The sequence below is a fragment of the Epinephelus fuscoguttatus genome, linkage group LG13 (genome assembly GCF_011397635.1).
Source record: "Epinephelus fuscoguttatus linkage group LG13, E.fuscoguttatus.final_Chr_v1".
In the NCBI taxonomy this organism is placed as follows: domain Eukaryota; kingdom Metazoa; phylum Chordata; class Actinopteri; order Perciformes; family Serranidae; genus Epinephelus; species Epinephelus fuscoguttatus.
The window spans coordinates 20,101,186-20,119,913 of record NC_064764.1 but is presented as its reverse complement, the minus strand read 5'-3'; the positions used below and the strand labels follow the sequence as shown (position 1 = coordinate 20,119,913).

The 18,728-nt window shown below is 40.1% G+C and overlaps 1 protein-coding gene across 1 annotated transcript in view; it reads right to left on the bottom strand.

Annotated features, from left to right (window-relative positions):
- Positions 1-1,553: 1,553 nt before the first annotated feature.
- The window catches only part of kcnj3a (potassium inwardly rectifying channel subfamily J member 3a), a 37,120-nt gene continuing 19,945 nt past the window's right edge, over positions 1,554-18,728 (bottom strand). Inside the window, exon 3 of the mRNA XM_049594811.1 lies at positions 1,554-4,148. Within this exon, the coding sequence (XP_049450768.1) occupies positions 3,556-4,148 (593 nt within the window). The 3' untranslated portion in view covers positions 1,554-3,555. The remainder of the gene's footprint in view (positions 4,149-18,728) is intronic.

Here is an 18,728-nt window from a genome sequence, read left to right as displayed (position 1 = left end):
GGCTGGACCAGTTGGGAACTATTGATACAGGCTATGTTGAAACTTTATGTCCCTTAATGTATCAACCACACTGTGCTTAGCATGGGATTATGTTTACACCAAAAACACTTGGTCATAGTCAGGAAAAAGGTCGTGTTTTGGCTTGAAATATGCAGTTTTAGTGCAACAGTGGGCCTTTTTCATAGCAGACTTGTCACAGTAGGAAAAGTGCAGGTGAAACTGATGGCATAAACAATGTTTAAGTTCCATTAAGCATCCCAGTTAGCTATTACAGTGAGCCAGCGTGCATAGTACCAAAGCTTCCCCTAAATGGAATGCAGCCACCAATAATATTGTTAAATACATCTGTGCTTTTCCTACAAGGACATGTCAAAATGTCTGTTGTGAAAAAGGTCTATCCCTGGTGGAATAGTGTCTTGGTCTAAAAGAATTGCTATTGGTGGCACAATCCACGGTGGAGACACAGCAACTGCAAGCTGCTGGAAATGCAGCAACAGGTCACAAAAAATAACCATCATGTTGCGGTGGTTGGCAGCTCGGCAGTTGTCTTACTTAGCTATCCACATCCCTCCACCTCCTGAGGACCAGTGAGTTCACGTACATGGAATCAGAACTATGTCACTTTACATCTCACTTATGAAACATACAAATGTAATGTATCTGTGGTTTGCAGAATGCCAACATTTTCTTCTGGCGACTGGATGTGGTTTGGAGACGCTGTTGCTTTGTGAGAATCAAAATTGTACATTTTGAGATTAGGAGGAGATTGATACCATCTCATACCTGAACATTAGAAATTAAGCTACAGCCAGCAGCTGGTTAGCTTAGCTTAGCATAGACACTGGAAACAGGGGAAAACAGCTGCCTTGGCTCTGTCCAAGGGTAACGGAATCTGCCTATCAGCACCAGCAAACAAACAAACAAACAAACAAAAAAGAATAAAATAATTACCATTTCACAGATTACAGACTTTTTCCCTCTACAGACTGAGCCAGGCTAGGTTTTGCCAATATTTGTGCTAAATTAAGCTTACCAGCAGCTGGCTGTAGCTACAGTACTTTTTTTTTTTAAACTAACCTAAGTCTGGAAAAGAAAGTAAATACATATATATCCCACATGTAAGACTATGGCTTTAAAGGAATACTTCACCCTCAAAATGACCATTGGTATATCAGTTACTCACAGTGTTGTGTTAAGTTCAGAGAGAAAACTTGGCTTTTTTTTTTTTGCATGCCTCCACGGTGAATGAAGAATCCCAAAACTGAGAAAATTCTTGATGAATTGAAGTCATAGGGGTCCGTGTTAAACAACAACAAAACTACATCAAAACATCTGTTTATAAACTGTCACACAACTCATGCAGTATAATCCAAGTCTCATTTATCTAGTCATATGTTCAGTTCTTCCCAAACACATGCATTTTCACCAAAACCTTTCTATTTCTACATAAAATGTCTCACACACAGAAGAGTAGCGCACCTGGGCAAGCACCCGCTACTTGTATAAATAAGTGTTTTAAATAATTAGGTCTTAGTTAAAATGCATGTGTTTAAGAAGTACTTGGCTTATACTGTATGAATTGCAGTGTTGGGGGTACCATGTTAATTTTGTAACGTGTTATTTTTGTAATATATTATGTAGCGAAGTAATGTAATGTGTCACCAACAGGATTTTGGATAATATCATTACACTCACAATGTCACATAACTCGTTAATAAAACTCATTTTCATTTTTCATTTATCCACACTGATCCACACCGCGCCAATTCTGCCAGCAGAAAAAAAAAAACATCATCCTTCCAAGGTCTTTGTGTGTTGTCACGTCATTTATTATACGCTACCTTATAGAAGGGTGCCAGTAATTGTGTGCCTTATCATGTACTGTGTGTTTCCGCTGCCGCCTTTTACTCCAATTCATCAAGAACGTTCTCAGTTTTTCAATTCTTCCACCATCGTTGAGGCACACTAGAAAAACGATGTTTTCATCATGAATTCAAGGCAACACAAGATGAGTAACTGATGTACAAATGATCATTTTGTGGGTGAAGATCGCTTTTCAGCTGAACAGTCAAAATTGTTATGTGCACAGTGATTTGAATATGCTTAGCTTTGGGCGAAGATCAGACTTATTATACGGTGGTAGGTGCACATGCACAGGCCAGCTCTCTTACAGTGAGGTAAGCATGTTGTTGCTCTTCCATCATTTTGACCACCCCCTGTAATACGTAATAATAACATTTTATTGATTTAAATGGGTAAAGCATGCGTTACATCTAGTCAAAGTAGCAAGATGCTAAACAGTTATGTTAGATCTTTATTCCTGAAGAGATTGGGTATCATACAATGTCTTTGATGCATTTAGAGAAAACCAGATTTCATGGCATGGATTCAGTAAACAGAATGAATATGGGGCTGCGGTAGACCCTGTGGCTATATAAAGATTATAGTCATTATAATATTATTGCTTTCATCACAGAGGAGGGAGATTATGGGCCCTTAAGACAAAGGTTATGATTTCCTTACGGGCCCACCTCTAAATCTAACCAGTAACACCTAAGTTGAAATTCTAATGAAGTGTTCTGTATGACCACACAGGCCTACTGTAGGTTAAGTTGATTCTGTTATATAATGAAACAAAATGATTGCACAGTACTGAACTACCATCCTAAGCAGTTAATTTATGTCCCTTAAATGCCTTCTAATATCACAGGGTATTATATAATGATTGCTTTTGTGCTTATCAAGTAAAAGTATTGATTGACTCTTTCAACTTAAGTGTTACTTTAATAAGCAAGTGAAAACTGTGCCCAGTTCAGACAGGTCATATGATGCAAATAATGCATTTTCAAATTAAAAGAAAAAATGCATCATCTAGCAACATATTCTGTAATTGATCAACTAATAAAGTCATAAAATCGCACATGGTAAAATAGTCTATATGAAATACCAAAAATCCAGCTGTGAACAAACATGAAAATGGAAACAAGGTAATATAGTTAAGGCTAAACATCTTTGTCTATTACCTTTGTATAGCTAAGTCAATAAGAGGAGCATGCAATCAACATAACATTGCCACAATTTTACATTAAACAACAAAAGCAGTCAACTCAAAACAAATGTATGTGCCTTTCGTCACCACAAATTAGAACCATGTAATGTAGGTTTTCCACGTCGTAAATCATATGGCTTTGTGCAATTTTTCACTGTCAGTAAATTCACTAATGAAATTGTTTTTGTAAAATAATATATCAATAAATGTCATGCCGGAAATTATTGAGATTCTGTTCTACATGCGCTGTTTCTTACATGCCAGATTGTGCTAATTGTACATCATCCTAAAAAAAAATATCAGAGGTCTTTCGTCATAGCATGTACACTTACATCCAGGGACAAATGTGCTCAATTCCATCACCCTACTTTATATAAGGTATTTGTGCACATATTCTACATTTCTTTTAATATAAGAATATTGTCCATTAATAAATCAGGGATAGTACAAGGGCTTCAGGTAGGGAAATAAAGGTGGATGGCATAAGTTAAAATATGTTGCCTGCTCTATGTAAAGCGATCTGAATTCATCTTTCTGAGTTTGGGTGGCAGGTGTCCGTCCATCCTACCCCCTCCTCCCCCAGCCAGTCGCTGCAGCTTGGGAGGTAAGTCCGCCACTGACTTACTCATGGGCTCTGTGCTGATCTTGACCTTACCGGCCTGCTTATCATCAGAGACGCCAGGAACAGAGCTGATTCGCTGCAGCTTCATGGGCAGGTCTCCAAAGCTGTAAGTCATCTCTGAGGTGGTGGAGCTCATCCTCAGGAGCTTCTTGGGCAGGCCGTCCCGCCCTGTGATCTTCTGGAGCTTGGTGGGCAGCTTGGTGGTGCTGTCATTGTCCTCCAGGGTCTCCAGGCAGTCCAGAGAGCTGTTCTTCTCCCCGCTGTTGCACAGGGACGGAGCCATGAGGGGCGAGGAGAGGAGCAGGGCCTCCTCCTGCTCCTTCACGCTGTATGGAGGGGTGGGCACCTCGAATGTGGCATGGAACTGAGAGTAGTCCACCTTAAAGAAGCCTTCCTCCAAGGAGATAACTGGGAAGAAGCGGTGTCCCCACAGGACCTCGTCCTCGGTGTATGATGTCCTTGCTTGGCAGGTCATCCCTGTCAAACACAAAAAATAAAAGAGGAAAAGACCATCGACTGGATGAGTTGTCAGATTTATTTCTACAAATTCAAGACCTAAAAAATTATGGCAACTTACGTGTCATTCTCGCTGCAGTGGAAACTAACATTTAAAGATGAAATGTTTCACGACTCTAGTATTAAACCGCAGAGCCCTGATTTAATTATATGCTTGGCACTGTTCCATGAGAATCAACAACATGCTATTCATCAGGATTCTTGCCATTTTCACATCACAAAACAAACAATACTGCAAACAAAAGTGCCTCCATGAATAAGTACTTAATATATTACAGAGCCAGCTGCCTAAATAAAAAGCCTAATTGATTTTTCAGTTTCCAAACATGATGTTTATGAGCAATTTCCAGCCTAACTTGAAAGATAATTAAAAGTGCAGCTGAGTTATTTGCTGCGTGTGTGTTTTATAAGAATAGCTTATTATTTAATCATACAAGGCCAGATCCATTCTGAAATTAGTGTTCACAAGGAGATGCCAAAGCACTTGTACATTTGATATCAGTATATTTCTTATGGTATATTATTTTTTACCTGAGGTTTCAACATAATGCATTCAAAACAGGTCAAGGCTGATCCGAGACAGACGCAACACAATCACTAGAAAATATGTTGGCATTGTTTCTGCAAACCACAGATACGTTACATTTGCGTTGTTATTATGTAGTGGATACACTGAAACCTTCCTTTAGAACAACGCTGTGGTTTATGTGTTTTGTTAAGGCACAAAATACACTAGGTTATGGTTATGAAATACTGTGTTTTGGCTTAAAATATCTGGTTAGGGAGGCACAATCCCTGCAGGAAAAGCAGTGATGTCTTGGTAAAGAACAAGTGCTTTTTATGGCACACTACAAGCCTAAACAAAAAACAAAGGAAACACACCACTGGGTTGCGAAAAAAAACACCCATGTTTAAAGCCTAAATACCGGCTGGAAAAACATCAATGGGTTGCTACAAAACACCCATGTTTAAAGCCTAAAAAGTTGATTGAAACACAGATGGATTGCTACAAAGACCCACATTTGGAGCCTAAAATGCCAATGGAAATACACAGACAGGCTGCTAAAAAACACCCATGTTTGGAGCCTTAAAAGCTGATGGAAACACACTATTGGGTTGCTAAAAAACAACCATGTTTGGAGCCTAAAAAGCTGATGGAAACATATCAATGTGTTGCTGAAACATACCTATGTTAGGAGCCTAAAAACGTGCTGGAAAAACATGAGCTGGTTGCAACAAAGACCCATATTTGGAGCCTAAACTGCCAATGGAATACACAGAGAGGCTGCCACAAAACACCCATGTTTTGAGCCTTAAAAGCCAATGGAAATGCACCAACAGGTTGCTACAAAACACCTACATTTGGAGCCTAAATAGCCGACAAAAACACACAGATAGGTCGCTACAAAACACCCATGTTTAGAGCCTAAAAAGCCAATGGAAACGCACCAACAGGTTGCTACAACACACCTACATTTGGAGCCTAAATAGCCAACAAAAACACACAGATAGGTCGCTACAAAACACCCATGGTTAGAGCCTAAAAAGCCAATGGAAACGCATCAACGGGTTGCTACACAACACCTATGTTTGGAGCCTAAAAACCCACTGGAAAAACATAAATAGGTTGTTACAAAGACCCACGTTTGGAGCCTAAAATGCCAATGGTAGTACACAGATAGGCTGCCACAAAACACCCATGTTTTGAGGGTAAAAAGCCAATGGAAATGCACTAACAGGTTGCTACAAAACACCCACGTTTAGAGCCTAAAAAGCCAATTGAAACACAGTTTTGTTGTTTGTTGGTCTTGAACAGAGATGTGGAGCTTGGCAAGTGTCTTGCCTTTTTGTCACGTGATCCACAATCTCCTCCTTAAAGCGCATATACTGCGTCACTTTAGAAATGCTGATGATGCACTTGCAATGTGCAATGTGCATTTGATGGAGAAAAAACTAACACTTCATGGGGAAGAATACTTGTTTCAGGGAGAAAAAAGCAGCTTCTGGTAAAAAAAATGTAAGTATTCTCCACCAGCACCACTTACACTACTTAACAGTTCAGTCCACACCTCAAGCTTGGCTAGTAGCTCCAAAAGATAGAGGATTAAGATAATCAAATTGCTGGAACCCACAGGAGTAACAGCTGCAAGCAGAGGCTTCAGGAGGTCTAGCTCACAGTAAAAATTTCTTTGGAGCTCTCTGACATGAGAAAGGGAATCCAATATAATCCAAAGCACAAAAAGTTACATGAAGTATCTGTTACATAACATTGTTCAACTGCAGAAAAGCCAAAATGAGTGTGACAATTTAGGTAAAAGCGTTAAATTCTGTCGTTTGGGAGGCTACAGATTAAAACGAAATATCCTACTACTCTGCATTTTCTGGGTTTGTGTGTGTGTGTGTGTGTGTGTGTGTGTGTGTACCCGTAAACCCTGCTCTGCAAATTCAGCACAAGATAGCAGAATATGATACACTTAGACTAAATGTTCCCTCACAGGGGACTCTGAATTAAAACCCTGCTTAAAAACTCCCCTCACGTTCTCAGAAACAAATTAATGCAATTAACAAAATCATGAGCTTTGAATTAATGATCAGCAACATTTTTTTATTTTCATGCAAAGTTATTGGATGCTTATTAGTGATTACTCATCACCACTATTCAGCAGCTGCTGTCATAGCTGCCTGTGCAATACATCGTACTACACTGCTCACAGCAAAGCCCCTTCCATCTTGGCATGTTTAATATTCTGCTGAAAACACAACTTTCATTTCTCACTGAACGTGAGCATAGAAAATCTATAATTAGGTTTACATCTGAATCAAAACACTAAATTGGTTATATCAGCCCTAAAAAGCCCTTATTTCAGCGAATGGCTGGGGGCACTCATGTTAAGACTTGTTGAAATCCATTAGGAAATCAGCGATGGCAGTAGGTTATTATCACATGTTTTAATTACCAGCTTAATATTGTTCTAGCAGCGACAGTTGGGTCCAAACTAAGACGAAGCGCTCGCACACAGTGAGACACTGCTGCTGATTGCCGGGATGTCATCATCGAAACTGGAGGCATCTGTGATTCCGCCCGATTCCCAAGGTCATAAAATAATTCACTGATAACAGCTCTGTACACAATCGCAGATGTGCAAGAGACTGAACATCAAGTGCGTTTGGGGTATTCAGAGTATTACTTCTGCACTATTGCTTCAGAGTCCCGGAGCCTTTAGGCATATGGAAGTGTGCTGCAGTGAATAAAGCGGGCAAAGCTAATGAGAACTTTAGGGCCAAAGCAATTGAGAGTTAAGTGTGAATGGAAATCTCATTGCATTGTGAGCCTTTTAAATTGCTTCCAGCCAAAACACAGTCACCACTTGATTATCAACATATAGTGATTCTGAGAAAACTGTGGTGCAAAACACTCTCTGTTTTGGTTTTATAACAGCCACTTAATCACCACCAGCAGTCAGCCGTACCTGCTTTATTGAATAACAGAGTCGACGCTGTGGCGTTATATTGACATCCATACAGTAAATACAGGACTGAAACATCAATAGCAACTTTGCTGGTGCATGATGAGGAAAAAGGTTGGAACAAGTGAAATGAAATTGCGCCTGAGGCAAAAGGTTGCTACAGTAATACACTAGACCCAAATAGCTTCATCTTACATCTATTAATAATGCTCTATTGTTCCTGCAGATGGTGTAGGAGTTACTGTAAGACCATAGTCTCTGGAAACACATGAACCCTGCTGGCCTCGGGCTGAATCTCTCTTCAACCTGTTTCCCCTCCTCAAGATCCGCTCGACCCCACCAAAAAAAAAAAAAAAAAAAAAGAGAAAGAAGAAATCTCACTGATGTGGATGGTCTAATTAACTGTACCCTTTTTCAAAAACTAACAATGGCACTAGACTTAATCATGACCATTAATATGCATTTAATTTCCATACATTATTCAAGCGCTGACGCCTGAGCCGTTGCATAATTATAGACACGGTTGCATCACATATGTAGAACTGTGTTGATAAAGACCAGCTGTTGTGCAACACCCACATTCATATGGCACGCAGTGTAACAGACACAGCAATAAACTGTGCGTCTTGACTTTCAGTCAGGACACACAGTTCGAGTCGTGATGGAAGTTTACACATTATGTAGAGAAACATGTTAGGCAGAGACCTCTAGATCGGAGTACAGTTAAAGAGCTAAAAATAGCACGAGTATAAAACAATAAAACTTGATTTCTAAAATGTCTCCACTGGATATAATATTCCTAAAAATAGGAATCCAGTCAAAAGAGAATACCCATATCGGTGTGTATTCCGTATTACTGGTAAAGGCTTATGTAACTCTAAAATACACGCCTGCCCGGGACTCAGTGTTTCTATGGAAACAAAACTGTAGGAATGTGTGCATGCGACAGCCATAAACCTCTTCACTGCTGAGTTTGGTCAAAAGTAACAGCGACAACGCAAAACAAAAGTCTCTCTCTCTCTCAGATCATGACATCCAAACTGCTCAAAATGGATTTTCTATTTAGGGCAGGGTCAAATCATCAATACGGCTCCAGAGTCAGACCAAAATGGTTTTACTGTCTCTGAAACGTGACCTTTTACAACACAAGAGGTAAGTCATATATTTTGGTGACTTCTCATCAGTGAAGGCCGGAGCTCATATTACAAATGTCATCTTTACTAAAGCACAGAATGATTTTCTCTTCCTCCACCATCCATCACTCTTACAGTATATTGTTTTATATCTGTGTCATCTTCATGGCACCACAGTCAGTATCATGAGCATTGTGTCATAAACACACACATGCGCACACACACACACACACACACACACACACGAAGCAGGGGGAAAACAACAATCCTATCCTGTCTCTGCTGCAGTTTGCTGCCGGGAACATGCAACTGTAGAACATCTCACCAGCGAGAAAGAAACACCTCAGATGTGTGGTGTGCAGTGTTGTCACAGCCAGTTAGAGGTGTTGGTAACATCACTTAACATACAGTATGTCAAAAAAGTGAAACCAAACAAGCTCACACAGCTTCAGAGTATTTTCTGTACATATTTTTACACTCTCTACGAGGCACACCTGCCTCTATCTTTTTTTTTTCTTTAAGATCTTTTATGCTGTTTCTGCCTTTGATGGCATGTTTTCACAAATCATAACAGGAGTGTTGCAGTGAAAATGTCCGCCTCTTCTTTAACCGCTTAGACACTAGAAAAATCCACATCTTACTATATTCAGTATAATAGCAAATTAATTATACTGGCCTGAAATGATGTCATTGTGTACTTGTGTCAACTTTTTTCTTCCAGTGTGTTTTTTTAAAGGTGCTACATAATACATTGAGAACATTAATATAGCAGCAAACTACTATTTGCAATGTAAAGCTATAATGAGTCCTGAGCAGAGAATTAAGTCACGGTCCGTCTCTGAGTTGTAATCCGAGCTTCTCTGTTCTTTGTTTTAGTAGCCGGTCCAGCCACGGAGTTATTTGCAACCCATTTGAGGGCATTTAATCATACAGTTCATCTGAAAATTTACAAATTAAAAAGATCAAAATATTATACAATTAGGCCGCTGAGTAGATCAGTGGGTAGAGCGGTACAAAGGCAATTTCCCTGCCACAGCAGCCGCAGGCTCAATTCCAGCCCTTGACCCCTTGCTGCATCTCGTCCCCTCTCTCAAATCCTTTCACACTTGAAACTTCCCTGGCAAAAAGCCAAAAAAACCCCCACAACTTATATATATATGTATATATATATATATATATATATATATATATATATATATATATATATGTAGCCCTGCGATAGTCTGGTGACCTGTCCAGGGTGTACACTGCCTCTCGCCTGATGTCAGCTGGGATAGGCTCCAGCCCCCCTGCGACCCTCAAGAGGATGAAGCGGTTAGAAGATGAATGAATGAATGAATGAATGAATGAATGAATATATGTCCTGCAGTTATTTTTTTTAATCGGCTAATTTATGATTTTTTTTAATCAGAGCTAAGAAATTTTGCAGTTTCAGATGGATTATCTGCTGCTTTTTCTCTTAGATAAAGGCAAATGAAATATTTTGGGTTTTGTTTGTCAAGGAAAAAACAATTTGAATAGGCTGACTTGGGCTCTGGAGGAATTTTTAAAATATTTTCTGACAAAAACAAAATTGGTTTACGGTGGAAGTAACTGTCAGATTAAATGGTGATTAAAATCATCTTTTGTTGCAGCTCTAACGAGAATCAACACAAAAATCAAACTCAAATCAACACATAGCATATTTATTTATTAATTATCCAAATCATTATAATAAAAAAATAGAGTTAAACCACACTAGCTTTATTCGGGGGAAAGAAGAGTGCAGAAGAAACCAGGAGGGAAAAACATCATTGGAATCGATAGAGAGACAATTCCTCACTCAGCTCATTAGGAGAGAAATTTGTAAGTCTGTGGATCTATTACACTTCTAATTTCAGTAAATGATTATCTGTCCCCCTCTGTGACTCAGTATAAGCCAGTACTAATACTTTTCAAATCTTCAGTGGTGTGATCCTTGCCAATGAAGTGATGCACTATAAGAGAGCTGTACCACCTTGTTATATAATCTCTGTTTTAATAAACAGCAATGTTCGGGTATTTTACCAATATTACATACATATATTACATGTTTCATGGTCACAAAAACACACTGCTGTGTATTCGACATCAACTTACAGTATCACCTATTTCTCAGCAGCTGTACAATGAAATATCTTTGTGTAGATAATGATTCTGCAAATGACTGTTATGCTACTAGTCTTATCAACATGTGAGGGTATCCAAAGGCTCAGTTCAAATACTATCAAAATAATTAATCAACCTAAAAAGTGCCAAAAAAACCCCCAATGATAATGGTTTGTTTGCAATCACATGACTATGACGACGTGCAAAATTCAGATGGAGGGCAGGAGGTGATAAATCCATACACTGAGTGACCTGAAAATTGAGGAGAGTGACTACATTAAAGGGCTGGATCAATCTGCAGGAAGCAGCTATCATCAGAAAATTGAAACTGGTGTCAGATGTGATCTATACAAAACAAAGAAAAATATTTTTTTTTCCCACAAATTGATCAATTTCCCAGGCATGGACATAATCATTAATGCAAATGACCTCGTCCTCCAGACCACCTAACGCAACTAAAGTTGCATCGCGAGCCAATGAAATGTACACTCTAGTCTATAGTTCACGATAAGCTATATACAACTCTAACTATAAGATGGAGTCTAGTGGACTAAAACTATTTTGTGTGTGAATGAGTTCACAACTGAAAAGAGTACCATCTCATTTTAGGCCAGGTGAGTAAATGTGCTTGGGTATAATATATAAGTCTATTATATTTTAGCTCTTTACATGGATGCACCGCTATCAGGCTAATGTTAGCTAACTGCTGTTTTCTACCTACTAGGTCAACTGTTCCCAAAGGTCTGAGACGCCTATAAGCAAGTCATGTTTTAGACACTTCACCATCTATGTTTGAAATTAGACTGAAGAAGGAGGTTTTTGGTCCACATTTGTCGCTGTTTCTTTGTGACGTTTTGGTTTGTTTTTTTACTTCTCCGCTTTACATTCTACTGTTTTCTGGACTTAAAATGGCCCCTTTTTTCCTCTACTTTGGTCAACTGGAACAGCTGTAAACAGTGCAAATCATAAGCATCTGCGCAGTGTTTGTAGTGTTTGCCTCCAGCTGAATGGCCTCCATCTGGACAGCACACTGATGTACGACATCATATGCAAAGACACTAAAATCCTCTATTTACAAACTACTTAAAGCGGCACTTATCAATAATTTCAAATAAAAAAGGTGTAAAAATGATTATGTGTAATTGGAAAGGGTCACTCGTCGTAATAAACCCACAGAAAATAACGTTTGCAGTTCCCCTCAGCTCTCCAGAACATTTTAGCACCTTTCAGCTCTTTATTTTGGTTTTACAGCCCACGGCTTTTGAGTCGCTCCCATCTCTCTCATCTGCATCATTTCCAGCAGCAGCAGCAGGAGTGACAAAGCTATAAAAACCTCCTCTACACTACCTGCCCAGCAACAAACAGCAGACAGACACAGTGAGCCACTACCTGGTGAACATAGTGGAGCACTTAGCAGCTAAAGAGACAGATATCTCTCCTCAGGAGTTGTTGGAGACCTTTAGACCTGAACAGAGCTAAAAGAGGAGTGAGTAGTGGACTCATATTGCCCAGGTGGCCGCAAACACTACTTTGAATGAATGCAAATGTTGCTTCGTGTCTGCTGGAGATACAATTAGCCAACTGTTTGCTAACACATTGGCTGTAACAAATTTGTAAGGTGTAAATGTGTCAATGCTGTGATTACAGTTTGCTCCACTGCTCCTAAATGCTTAAAAATCAATACAGCCATGAGTAAAGGAACCAAGTATTAGATGAACATGTACTTAATTAAAAACTAAATCTATTTATTGAATTATAAAAACATGTAAGAGATATTTGAATGTTGTAATAGTCCAGCTGTCACATACTGAGGTTCACTTTCAATTTATTGTTGAGTGTAACTGTCTGTTTTATTATACTGTTGCTGTGAGCAAAAAAAATGTCTCTTTTTGAGGATTTTCATGTTTTGAGAGGGTTTCTCAGTTCACCTGAGCATCTCATTTTTATCATATATAACAGTTTAAATGCAGTGTTTGGGTAACAGGTACTCAAATTACTTTTCGTTGTAACAAGTAATGTGTTAGTTTTGCAATTTAAAGGAGCTATATGTAAGAAATCTAAAGCAAATAGTCGTAAAATCCTCCTAATATGTCACAGAGACTAAGGAATAATGTTCATATAACATACTGATCTCACCAACAACAATAGTACAGCCAGAATATTCGCATTTAAAAAAAAATGTACGGTCCACAAATCATGTTTATGTTTTGAATTTGTGTTTTGGCCTGTTGCGCCACCCACCGCCGTCTACCAGTCACGCAGTCAGTAGAGTCTCAGCATCAGTTACAATTATGACTGAGCTACAGCAGCATGGCAAGCAGCATTAGCAGTGTCCCGGTACATAGCATTAGCAGCCGGCTCCTCCTCAGCTGTATCCTGGCAGCAGCGTTAGCAGCAGAGAAGCCGGACTTACTCGAATGGTCCGCTGGAAAACCGAAGATCAAGGATGCGGCGACGCGGCCCTGCCACGGCAGCCGTCCATGGGCAAACGAATCAGTCTCCAGCGTGCCGCTCTCCAGCAACCTCAAATCTGTAGGGGAGGGGGGGCGGACACAACTCGCAGCAGTGTTTTGAATTTGAGTGCAGTAATCGTTTTGGCCACATTCTTACATACAGCGCCTTTAAGTAACCAGTTATTTAGCTGCATTTCCAAATAAACAACCTATTACTTTAAAAAATAGTATTATATTTTCCTGTTTCTTTTGTCACCACAACTACAACAAAAAAGAAATGTCCAGATGTATTTGCACTGTTTTTTGTTTTTTTTTTATGCACCTATTTCTACTTCTTCACAGGCAGCTGTGTACTCGTGGAAGGTATCAAATCATGTGGCTGTGTCAGGGCTCATGTGTAGCTCAGTTAGCAGGATAGCAGAGAGGACAGCCTATGCAGTGTGGTAGTATTCCTATTATTTTGAATTTGTGGGTGAAAAAGACAAGCCTGCAGAGTTACAGATTATGGGCTGTAGACTAGGCTATGCAATGATGGTAGAGTCAGTACATTCAAAGATAGGCATACAGTAGGCTACAGGCCCTGTGGTAAGTATAACCAGGGGCATTGTTTTGTGGGGGAGAAGTGGGACCGATTACCCAGGGCCCCAGTGGGAGGGGGCCCTGGAAGTAATTAGTGCCACAGCTACTTCAAGATTAGCTGAATATTCCGGTTGAAAGATTGAACTTTGTATAAAAAAATAGTGGAAGCCCACTGAGGCTCCTGGCACCTCTTCAATACACAAAATGGTGAGTCCACCTGTGCACAAGGATTCATCTGTAAATGCAACTTGAGCTGAGTGAGTTACTGCTTATGCTGCTGGAGCACCAACGTACACTTTTTCCCAATTAAGGAAAATCAGGGTTTCAAAAAATAAAAAAAAAAGTGAAAGGGAAAGAAGCAAACTGACTTAAAAAAAATCAAAAGGTACATGAGACGGACATGGATCAAGAGAAAAAGGGTAGGGGGCCCACAGAGACTGCTCGTGCATAGGGCCCAGATTTTGGTGCTATGCACCTAAATATAACCAACATGCACAAGGAGTCGCAAAGGGGTTTTTATTTTGATAACACAAAAAGAACTCTAAGGAGTTACTTTTCTCAGTAGTATCAGTAGTGATAGAGCGTGTAAATGTACAAAAGGATGAGTTACAACAACACAATTAGAAAATAAAATATGATCTGACACATTGAAAATGATATTAACATATCAACCAGTGGGAGCTGTTCCCTGACATCTACAATATTTCTATGCCTTCAGTGTAAAGGTTGCAGCATATATGATCTTTCCTGACTGGCCAATGCAAATCTTAATCCTACACAAGTGTGAAATCCCTTCAGAAGTCCCTCATCGCTGAAGTTCACCAGGCAGTTTACTGCTTTCAAACTGTATGCAATATCCATGTGACAGCATGAGCGGCATTAGAATAATCCTCTGCTGAATCCACGAATTCAAGACAGATGTAGAAAAAAAATGCATCTCATTAAAAGGTAAATTTCAGAGAAGAAATAACATAGAAAGTAGAAGAAGATGCATTTTCAGCATAGGTGTGAGCCGGCGTATCACATGCCCAGATTTTCCTGCCATCTCAGCAGCAATCATGTTTTCATATGAAATCTCCAGGCATAACCCAAATATGAAGAATCAAATGGAATTTTTTAAAAAAGTGGACTTTGGGAGTGACTACAGCGGTGCGATGGGATGTCTGTCTGGAGATTACAGGTGCTCTATCTGCACCGTACAGCATATGCAATATTTCACAGACTCCCAGCTGATTCCATTATGGAGCGGCGGGAAAAAAAAAATGTAAAGAGGCAGGAAGTGTCAAGAATAAACTTTGAGATTTAGATGCCCAAAAGCCATCTCAGCTTGAGGCTCTAAATAAATGCACTTTCCCTTGATAACACAGAGCTGGCTGCTTCTCTGGTCTAACAAAGTGAGGCAGCCGCGCAGTCAGTGAGGTGACAGCAAAGATAAAATGGGTTCTTTGAGGGCTGGAATAGAAAAGCACTGTAAACTTGGAGGCAGCCTGCCAGTGTTTCTTGATAGTAGCTGGAAAAAAAAAAAAAACCTAAGTGGTATTCACAGACTCGCATCTAAAAGAAGCTCATCCAGGTTGTAGAAGGATCATATTGGTTTGGTGCCTGGCTCAGTCAAATTCTCAGTGGCAGATCTGCACTTGACACACTGAGGACGGAGTAAAGTCAAGGGCCGGATCTCAGAGCACAAAGCTATTTATTGCAGCTCTGTCAAACCATCAAATGTCTCAATGTAGATTTTTGGAGAATAAAAACCAGCGCTATCATATGATTCAACGACTGACAGGCACCAGGCATCGCTCAGAACTGACGGAGAAAATGGAGGTTTATTCAAATGACTTCTCTAGATGAAAAAGAAAGGTGGACGTCGAGGAGTTCTTTGCAACCTCTTATTTAGTTACAAAATCACAAATAACCTCCCGCTCTCTCTCTTTTCTGTCTGCCTCTCTCTTTCACTAAGTCACTCAAATGGTCACACACCCACACACACGCGCGCACTCTCACACAAACTCACTCACCAGTGCAGTGCTGTCAGCAAAGTCCCCTGACAGTCTATCACGGCTGTGGAAACAGCTCAAGTGTTATGTATGAGAAAAATGCTAGCAAAAACAAGCATGAGAATCTGGACGGTGCACACACACAGAGAGCACGGCCACACAACACCGTCCAAGATTCATCCTGCTCTCATTGTCGGGCACTTGCTGCGGCCAAGGCTGTCCACAAAATGCCTTTGCTGCATCGCTGGATTGCGAGGAGCAGCAATTAATTCGAGACAATTATCCTGTTCCTCATTTTGCAAAACAGGAAGCAGAATTCCCCTTTGTCTTCTTTTAGGATCCGTGTTACAACGTATTAAGCTGCTGCGCTGAATACTGGAAAGCTGAGGCGGAGGAGAATATAGGGATGCTGGGTGGTGTGTTTAAGCTTACTGAGGAGAGGAAAGTTCAATTCACAGGTCTGAATAATATGGTTCTTTGTAGTTCGGCTTTTCACTGCTGACTTGTTACTCTTTTCAATGGAACGTTACAAAGGATAGAACAAATTGTACCTTTTATAGAGTTAAAAAAAATCTCATTTAGATACAGATACTGCTATTGTGGCCACAAGTCCTGTCTGATCATCTGTTTCTATGGTGACCACCATCAAGTGGTAAAGTGTAGAGAAATCCACGAGCATTCAGTGACCTGTTTTTCACAGTTTGACTTCTCAAAGATGGAAATAAGTCCCCTCCCTCCATTAAATACTGTTTTCGTGCATGATCCATTTGTGAAGGTGGCTTTCCAGTTGTTTGCGGTGCTGATGTTGATTCCACGCACACAGCACCGGCTGAGCAATGTGAACAAGGAGGAAGCTGATGGAGGGAAAAGGCAGGGAAAGTGCACTGCTGTGGGGGAGGGGAGAGCTTGGATGCTGAGGCAATTGCTTGAGTGTGGAGGCTGTTGGAAAGGGAAGGAAGGGAAGGGAATAGGAGCAGGGGCTGCCAACCATCTCCTCACAAGGTGGGGTGTCAGGCAGGCTAGAGGAACATATGGCTGTAGGCCATTAACACAGCCAGGAGAGCACATATTACCAAGTGAAGGCAATCTCAATACTGCCGTAAAGGGAACCAGTTGAGCAAAACGGCAATTGATGGATTTCCTTTAGGCCAAACAACCATTATGGGTCATATAGGAAAAATTACACTGGGGAGGTGTCCAACCCAAATGGGGCTATGAATGATTTTTTCCTCATTATACACTGAGTGAAGAAATGATCAGAAAACCATTTTCTTCCCATAAAACAGACTGAATGAGAGAGAGAGCTGTAATCTCATCTCATATCTCATATTGATCTTGGCTATTAAATCTACTTAACTCATGAAGAGGAGTTACAGCTGAGGGGGGGTGACACAAAAGAAGGATTTTTATGCCTTAAGAGATCTCAGTCTTAGGTGGTGCTAAAGAGGAGTTACATGCTGGTGAGCAAGTACCCTTATTGTTTTCTCAAGTTGGTCACTTAAACGGATGTTTCAGATCTTTTCAAGTGGGGTTGTATGAGGTACTTATCATAAGTCAGTGTATTACATACAGTTAATGTAAGTCAGCAAGCCCCCAGTTTGGAGAAGCAAGCACGAGTCCGACACAGAAGCTTAGCAATGTACTGATGTGGATGGGGGCAGCAGCAAAACCTATTTTAGATAGCTAAAAAAGCTTTGCAAAAAAAAAATCAATATCAGTTTAAATATTTTCAGTGCTGTCAGATAGCGATTTTTGATGGGGAAATTAAGCGATTATACCGTTCTCTTCAAAGCCAGACTCCATTGAGAAAACACTGATTTAATACTGTTCGTAATATCGTTGGATCACTTAGTTTGTTTGTGTTATTTCGTGACTTTGGCAATTTAAAAGGTTAGTTCGGATTCACCAAAGTCACACAGTAACACAAACTAACTGATCAAAGCACCAGTAAGCTAGACCAGCAGCCCCCATGTTCAAAACTTACTGTTTTTGTCAGTGGAGTCTGGAGCCTTTGATGAGAGCATAGATGGGGAACTGGAGCTCCCCTGTTGTACTTGGCTGTCTGACAAAAAGGTAACGTGATAAAAATAGCTTTCAATAAAGCAGGATTTTACTTCTGCGTCAAGTCGATGCCATACCCTGCGCCGCAGCCTGACGTGCACCTCCCCAGACATGTAACTACAAGTCGCAGCAACACAGACCTCTTGTCTATTTTTGTAAGCTGAGACATTTTCCCTCAGTGGAAACGAAGCTTGTATTTACTTTAATAAAGACAATAAACTTCCACAAAAAGTCTTTTGTGTGATTTATCCTGGCTTCATATGAGCAGAGGAAATCTCAGCTAGTCGCTAGGCTAATCTATGTGATATAAAATGCCATAGGCTTGTGCTAATAACGTTAGCATCGTATATTTGTTTGGAAAACGTGTTTAGTATAAGACAGTTGTTTTGTCGGTGAACCTTGTAAATTGTAATGGAGCTGAATTTTGTAATGTTACCTTTGTTAAATGATGCTGTTGTCTCTGGCTTCAGATGGGTAAAGGAAAAGTCCTCTATCCACTAGGCTAATTTATACAATGTAAAATGCCATAGGCTTGTGCTAAAAACATTAGCATATTGTGTTTGTGGGGAAAATGTGTCCAGCAAAAGACAAATGCTTTGTCTGTGAATGCTATGAGTTATAGTGAAGCTGGTTTGTGTACTTGTGTTTGAAATTGTCGCTATTAAGCCATGTTTAATGTGTGTTTTATGTGTGTTTTGAATCAACTAATCTTTACGGCACTTTGCAG